This window comes from Lynx canadensis, chromosome E3 (genome assembly GCF_007474595.2).
Source record: "Lynx canadensis isolate LIC74 chromosome E3, mLynCan4.pri.v2, whole genome shotgun sequence".
NCBI classification, from domain to species: domain Eukaryota; kingdom Metazoa; phylum Chordata; class Mammalia; order Carnivora; family Felidae; genus Lynx; species Lynx canadensis.
The window spans coordinates 40,680,510-40,687,312 of record NC_044318.1 but is presented as its reverse complement, the minus strand read 5'-3'; the positions used below and the strand labels follow the sequence as shown (position 1 = coordinate 40,687,312).

At 68.2% G+C, this 6,803-nt stretch overlaps 1 protein-coding gene across 1 annotated transcript in view; it reads right to left on the bottom strand.

Moving 5' to 3' along the window:
• Positions 1–558: 558 nt before the first annotated feature.
• The window catches only part of PRKAR1B (protein kinase cAMP-dependent type I regulatory subunit beta), a 101,596-nt gene continuing 95,351 nt past the window's right edge, over positions 559–6,803 (bottom strand). Inside the window, 2 exon segments of the mRNA XM_032591552.1 lie at positions 559–1,953; positions 2,288–2,369. Of these exon segments, the coding sequence (XP_032447443.1) occupies positions 1,781–1,953; positions 2,288–2,369 (255 nt within the window). The 3' untranslated portion in view covers positions 559–1,780.

Here is a 6,803-nt window from a genome sequence, read left to right as displayed (position 1 = left end):
GGGAGGACACGCACCGGGACCCGCTCCCACGAGGCCCCGGGGTCGTCAGACTCGCGGACACGGGAGGACACGCACCGGGACCCGCTCCCACGAGGCCCCGGGGTCGTCAGACTCACGGACACGGGAGGACACGCACCGGGACCCGCTCCCACGAGGCCCCGGGGTCGTCAGACTCACGGACACGGGAGGACACGCACCGGGACCCGCTCCCACGAGGCCCCGGGGTCGTCAGACTCACGGACACGGGAGGACACGCACTGGGACCCACTCACGCGTGCTCCCGGGGTCGTCAGACTCACATACACGGAGGAGACAGTGAGGCCGGGGCTGGGGGAGCAAGTGGGGGTCTGTGTGTAACAGGACCGAGTCTCAGGGTGGGGACATGGAACGTTCCGGAGCCGGACGGTGGGGAGGGCTGCACAGCAGCGTGAACGTGCTCAGCGGCCCTGTATTTTTTAAAATGGTTAAGATGGTAAAGCTCATGTTATGTATATTTTTGCAGAATAAAAACAAAAGAAAAACCCTCCTGTGTTAAAGATTTCAGACCAAAGCCCAACGTGGGAAGAGGTACTTCGTGGCACATTTAATACACATGCAGCGTTGAAACTTCACGGTACGCATGGCGGCTCAGGCATCACAGAACATCCACGGGCAAAGGCAGGGCTGGCCGGGGTCGCCTCACGGTGGCGGCCTCCCAGACGTGCGCAGGAAGGGCAAAATCGGGCTAACTGCACGACCTCGTTCTCGTGTCTGTCACCGGGGGCCACCGTGGCTCTCTGTCCTGCCCCCGGGCCTCTCTAGCTCCGGCTGACGCGGACCGAAAACACACTGAAGTGGGGTTTCAATCGATCGTCGACCTGGGCCGGTGTGGGGCCTGTTTGGTTTTTATCTTTCCTGCTCCGGGAGGATGGAGATTCAGAAAGCACCTGTCTCCCGGGGCAAGGGCTCGTGTCCAGTGGGGCCCCGCCGGACAAGTGAGAAGGAGCCCCTGGCCGTCACAACCGTACCCAGAGCGTGTCTGGAAAACCCCTCCTCCCCCTCAGAAGGTCCCCAAGGAGCTGCTCTGCAAAGAAGCGAATATCATGCGGCCCCCAGCCTGACTCTGAGAGAACCGTGCTCCCTGGGTCGTGGAAAGCGGCCAACTCCTGATGTCTCCTTCCTGTCCTGCTGTCCGGCCCAGCGAGGGTGACCGTCTGGCACGCCGGCCATCCCGAGGGGCGAGTCTCTGGAAAGGTGGGGACGCACACTCGACCACATCTCTCCTCTAGGGGCTCCCGCGAGCCTGGGCCCCGGGGTGGGGGGGGGGGGGCTTGCCTGCGGCCAGATGAGGCCCCCTCCCGTCCGAGGCAGGGGCCGCTTTCGGTCACTCTCCTGCCTGCCGTCTCCGACAGGACCCCCCGGAGACAGAGGATCCCCGAGGGACACCCCCTTTCACGTCACCGCACCCCACTCAGACTGCAGCCCTGGTGGCCTGGCCCCTGGGGCACAGGGGCGGGCGCGCGTCCCGACCCGGCCAGCGCAGCGCCTCCCTCCCGCCCCGGGCTGGCCCGGGCCCACAGCTGACTCCCGCGCCCCCAGGACTCGGGGAGGAGTGCGGCAGAGGGGAAGGCCTGGGGGGTCTCGAGGGCCGTTTGGTTTTGACACGCACGAGGTGACCGTTTTTTCCCAAGCAGGGGTCCGGAGGAAGGGGCGGCCCGGCGCAGTTGGGGCGCCCGCCCCCGCGGCCCGCGGACGCGGGCACAGGCCAGCACACAGAAGCGGGGCGGCGGGGCGGCGGGGCTCAGACGGTGAGGGAGATGAAGCTGTTGTAGCGCTGGATGTTCCTTTTGAGGATCTCGGAGCAGGGGCCCAGCACGCGCTCGAAGCGGGGCCGGTCCAGCCTGACGCACTTGAGGGGCCCCCGGGCCACCACGGTGGCCGCCCGGGGCCGGTTCAGCAGCAGCGCAATCTCCCCTGCGGGCGAGCGGGCGGTCGGGGGCCGGGTCCCCAGGGCTTCTCCAGACGGCCGGCCCCCCCCCGCTGGCCCCCAGCACGCGCACGCGCACGCACGCGAGGGCACACACACGCGCACGCACACGCTGACACGTCACCCTTGGGGCACAGCTGGGCACCGTCCTGCCTCCCCGCAGGGACCTGGGTCACTCGGGGCTCCAGGCCACGCCCTCCCTGGGGACAGCCTCGTCCGTTGAGGGGGTCCCGGCCCGCCCCCCACGGGCGCCCCCCGCGGCTCTCCACCTCAGGGCCCTTCCGCAGCTCCCCTACGAGAGGGCGGGGAACCCACACTCACCAAAGTAGTCGGAGGGCCCCAGGCGCCCCACCTCCACATACTCTTCGTTGGGGGACCGGCGCTGGAGGACGGAGGCCGTGCCCTGCAGACGCCAAGGGACAGGTGAGGGTCAGCAGTTGGGGGGGGGGGTCACAGGCGAGGGGGCATGCCCAACCCCCCCTCCAGCTCCCGTCCGCCCGCTCCCCGTCTAAACCGAAGTCAGGCGTTTCCTCCTTGGAGACAGAAGGGTGTGAGGTCAGAGGCCACCGCAGGCCGGGCAGTGGGGAGAATCTTCGGGGGCGCCCCGGGCTGACCTCGGGCCGGCTCCCAAGGACTGGCGCTCCAGCGGGATGGGCGTGGACTAAGGTCGTGCCCCCAGGGAGCAGCGGGGGCCCCTCCCGAGGGGGGGTGGGGGGTCTGCGGAGGCTTAGTGATTAACACGGAGCCCAGGGAGCCGCCTCACACGCGGGGAGCCGCAGACGGGCTCTGACCCCAGGCCCCCTCACCTGCCAAGCGCCTCAGGCCAGTCCCCTGTGTGGGGAGCCCCCCCCCGGCTCTACCCCCGTGAGGATCAGAAGCGAGGCTTTGTAAACTGCCCGGAGCCCTGCTCGGCGGACTCCTGCAGCTGAGCCCCGCGCGGCCGGGCCGAACGGCCTCCGGAGCAACCGAGCCTCTGGGACAGGCTGCCGACTCCTTCACCGCTGCCGAGGGGGCTGAGGCCCGGGGTGGACGAGGGCCCCTGTACCCTCTGCTGCCCCGTCGGGCGTGTCCGCGGCCCCGTGCCCTGGCAGCACCGACAGACGTGATCCTGATCCAAGGGGGGGCTCAGCTAACCCGGCTCAGGTCGCCGGCCAGGCCGGCTCCCGCCTCACCGCGGGCTGGGGGAGACGCCGTGAGAAGACCCTGCTGGTGCCGCCGTGCCCGGAATCTCCGGGCACCGATCGGCAGCCGCCGCCGCCCCCCCCCCCCCCCCCCCCCCGCCCCCGCCGGCAGCTGGATCCCCACGCTCACCCCTGCACCGGCCACGGGGCCGCTCGGCTCGGCTCGTGGGCGTCTGGAGTGTTTATGAAGCCAGCTGATGGATGGAGCCAGACGTCTAAACAGCAGACCGATGCCGCCACTGCCCGGGAGGCGAGGGTGGCAGGGCCTGGAGCACACGTGCTCCCTGCCCAACCCCAGAAGGCACAGAGTCCTGGGCTGGGAGCAAGGCTGAGGGGACTCACGGGCTCCGACATCATCAGGGAGGCACAGGGAAGGTCACCCCGGCTCCGCGTGCGGGCCGGGCCCTCCGTGCCCTGGGCTGCTGAGATGGGCGTGATTTTTCTCAGAGCCCCGTTGTGCCCCCCTAATTCTTTGAAATTTATGTCCCATAGCTACGATGTACGTGACCTACACGCCTTTCATTCCTGTTTACACAATTTCCGTTTTACAACTGGGATTGTTTTCCTCTTTCAAAACCCCAGCAGCGGAACCGAATGTATCCTGTGTGTGTAGAATCAGTGACACTCCAGGCCGAGAGCGTCCGTTCAGATGCAAAGCCAGCTGCAGGGGCCTGAGGGCTCCTGCAGTATCTGTGAGGCAGTGGAACCAGAAGATGGGCAGCCGATTCAGTGGCCCAGACAGGTGTCAGGGCCCGGGGCTCACCCCTGCGGCCTGCTCTGGAGACCTCAGGCCCTCACGGTGGCACAGGAGCTGCCGCGGCTCCGGGAGTCACCAAGTGTCTCCCCGTGCTATCAGCAGGCACAGAACCCGCTGCTTCCTCCTGCAGCTTCTCTCCTCAGCAGGAAAACCTTCCAGAACCTCCCAGCAACCTTCCCTCACGCCGCATTGGCCCAAACAAGTCGCACGCTCACCAAGGCCCGGCCGAGAGGGTGGGCAGCAGTGGGAGGGGCTGAGGATCAGGTGGTGTTTGCAGGAAGGAGTAGGGATGGGTCTGGGTGGGCCAGCACCGGTCGGGGGACCACCATCCACCGAGAGACCAGCAGCATTTCCTTCCCGGGGGCGCACAGAGCAATGGCCACGTGAGACGAGGCAGGCCACGACCGTGGACGCTGGGGGGCACGTGCACACGGGTACGTCACCGTCTCAGCCAGACGGAAGCAAGGTCGTCACACGTGAAGCAGGGAGAGCCCACGGCAAACACACGGCAGGGGAGCACCACTGTCGCCGGCCGCAGCCCCCGCCTCCTTTGTGGGTAGATGTGACCGCCCTCTCCCAGATGGACAGATGGACAGGGCGTGCGCTGCCCCCCCGGCGGCTGTGACGTCGACCGCGGGCGCCAAGGCGAGGGGGCCCCAGGGCCACGTGGAGCCACCTCCCGGCCCAGAACGTGCTCACGAGAACACGCTTCCTTGCGCTCTCGGGCGTGTGGTTTCGGGGTCTCCTGACCTGGCGGTGCCGGCAGACGCCGTGGGTGCAGACCCTGCGCCCGCGGGGCCGCGGTTCCCACGACTCGCTGCCCAGGCTGCCGACGGGGCTGCACAGACACCCCCGAGGGACCGCCAGCCGGAATGTTCCGGGCCGGAGAAACACTTGCCAGAAGGCTAGACCGTACTCGTCAAATTCCTCTCTCAGTGACTCTAGGCCCGGCCCGAAAATAATCGGGTCTCGCCGAACGCGGCCCGGGAGGGCCCGGGAGAAAAGCGTTAGCACCGGCGGCAGGGGCGGGATTCCTAGATGACTCCCTCCTTCGGCGCCGTTTCAGTTTTAAAAACCGACGAGATTTCCGTGGCTCAGGTTTTCTCCAGTGGGCGGCTGCGATGCCCACAGCGAGGGGGACCTGTCAGGGTGGCACGTGGGTGGGCACTTGGGGGCAGCTTCTGTTCCAGGACCCCAGCCGCACACCCTTTTACTCACTCGTTCGGGGGCTCAGTGCCTGCAGAGCGACTCCCTGGACCCCTGGACCCACCACCCGGGGCGGACGACAGGCTCGTGCGGGACCCGCGTCCGTCAGACCCTGCACGCGCCCCTGAACAACTGAGCGCCGCCAGGCAGGGGCTGGAAAGCCGTGGGAGACGCACCGGCCCCACCTGAAGCCCGAGCCGGCCGACCTCAGCTCCGCGGAGCGCCGGCCACAGCCGCGGGGGGCCCCCCCACTTCCCAGCCTCAGCCTCCTCTTGCAAAGAATGGGTACAGGACCGTCCGGCCTCCCGGAGCAGGGGCCCGACCACCTGCACTACAGAAACGGCCCCAGCCCCGTCAGACGGGACAGGCGGCCGTGAGGGCAGTGGGCGCTTGAATAAGCGGAACAGAAACCGCCCGGGGCTGCGGCGTTCACGAGACGTTCCCGCCCGTTCCTGCCTGACGCCCGGGGACCCCCGTGGACGCACCGCCGTCCGCGTTTGTGTGCTTACGCGCGGGCAGCGTGCTGCGCGTCTGCACGCGCACGGGAGTAACTGAGCCCGCGGGTGAGAGCACCTCGCAGACAGCCCCAGGCTCCCCCTGCATCGGCGAGTGGGCGCCCGTCGAGCTCCTCTCTGTTCCTCCCGAGGGGCCGGGCCGACTCTGCCAGAGCCCCGGTCCCCCCTCCCTGCGGCACGGCGGAGAGCCACGGGGCAAGGGCATCACGCCCCGCGGCCGCCCACACCCCGGCCGGGTTCGCGCTCGGGTCCAAAGGTCACCCGTGAGGCCGGGGCCCCAGAGCGTGCGGCGCCACGAGCCCTGGCTGCTGGCGGTCCTTCCTCCAAACCCACGGTCCGTCTCATCCCCCCCAAGTCAGGCGACGTCCGTCAGGAGCAGGGGGAAGCGGCCGGCGACCGATGCTCCAGCGGGCACACACGATGTCCGGGCTGCACGCAGGCGGCCGCACCAAACGTGTCCTGGAGCATGACGGGAGGGGCCTGCGGGTCCCAGCCCACGGCTCCCTTCCCCCCGGGCTCTGCCCCCAACGTCCGGCCGGTTCCTCCCTGCCACCCGCAGCCTCAGGGGCACCGGGGAGTGGGTCCGAGGCTTCCTGGCCACACACGCCCTGCTTCGAGTGAGGGCAGGAGAGAGGGACCACCACCCAGGGCTCCTTCCAGGCTGGGGTGGGGGGGGGGGGGCGCGGGCAGCCCGCTGCAGTCCGCTCTGGGGTCCGAAGGTTCTGGCGCTCAGCCGAGCCCAGCGGCCACCAGCCCCGTCCCCAGGAACCACCGTCTGCAGACTTCCAGACTTTCACCACGTCTCTGACGCCGATAACAGAAGCCAGGAAGAACCCGTCAAGGAGAAGGCACTTAGGGACGCGCACGAGCCGCCGTGGGGACGGCGGTGAAGGGGGGGGATGGCGGGTGGGGAGGAGGCAATGTTTTCCTAAAGACGTTTCTGTGTCACCAGACTTGTTCCAGGAAGTGACACTTCGGTGGCACGATTTTGTTAACGTTTTGTTTTTCTAAGGCTCCCATCGAGGTCTAGCCTCGGCTTCCAGCAAGCTGACTTGTGTGGTGATCCAGAATGTTCTGGGGCAGACAGTGCCAAGGCCCCGAGCCACACGACAGTGCACTTAACCCACGGCGGCACGGAAGGTGACGTACGTGCCCTCACGTCCGTGTGCCGAGGCCGA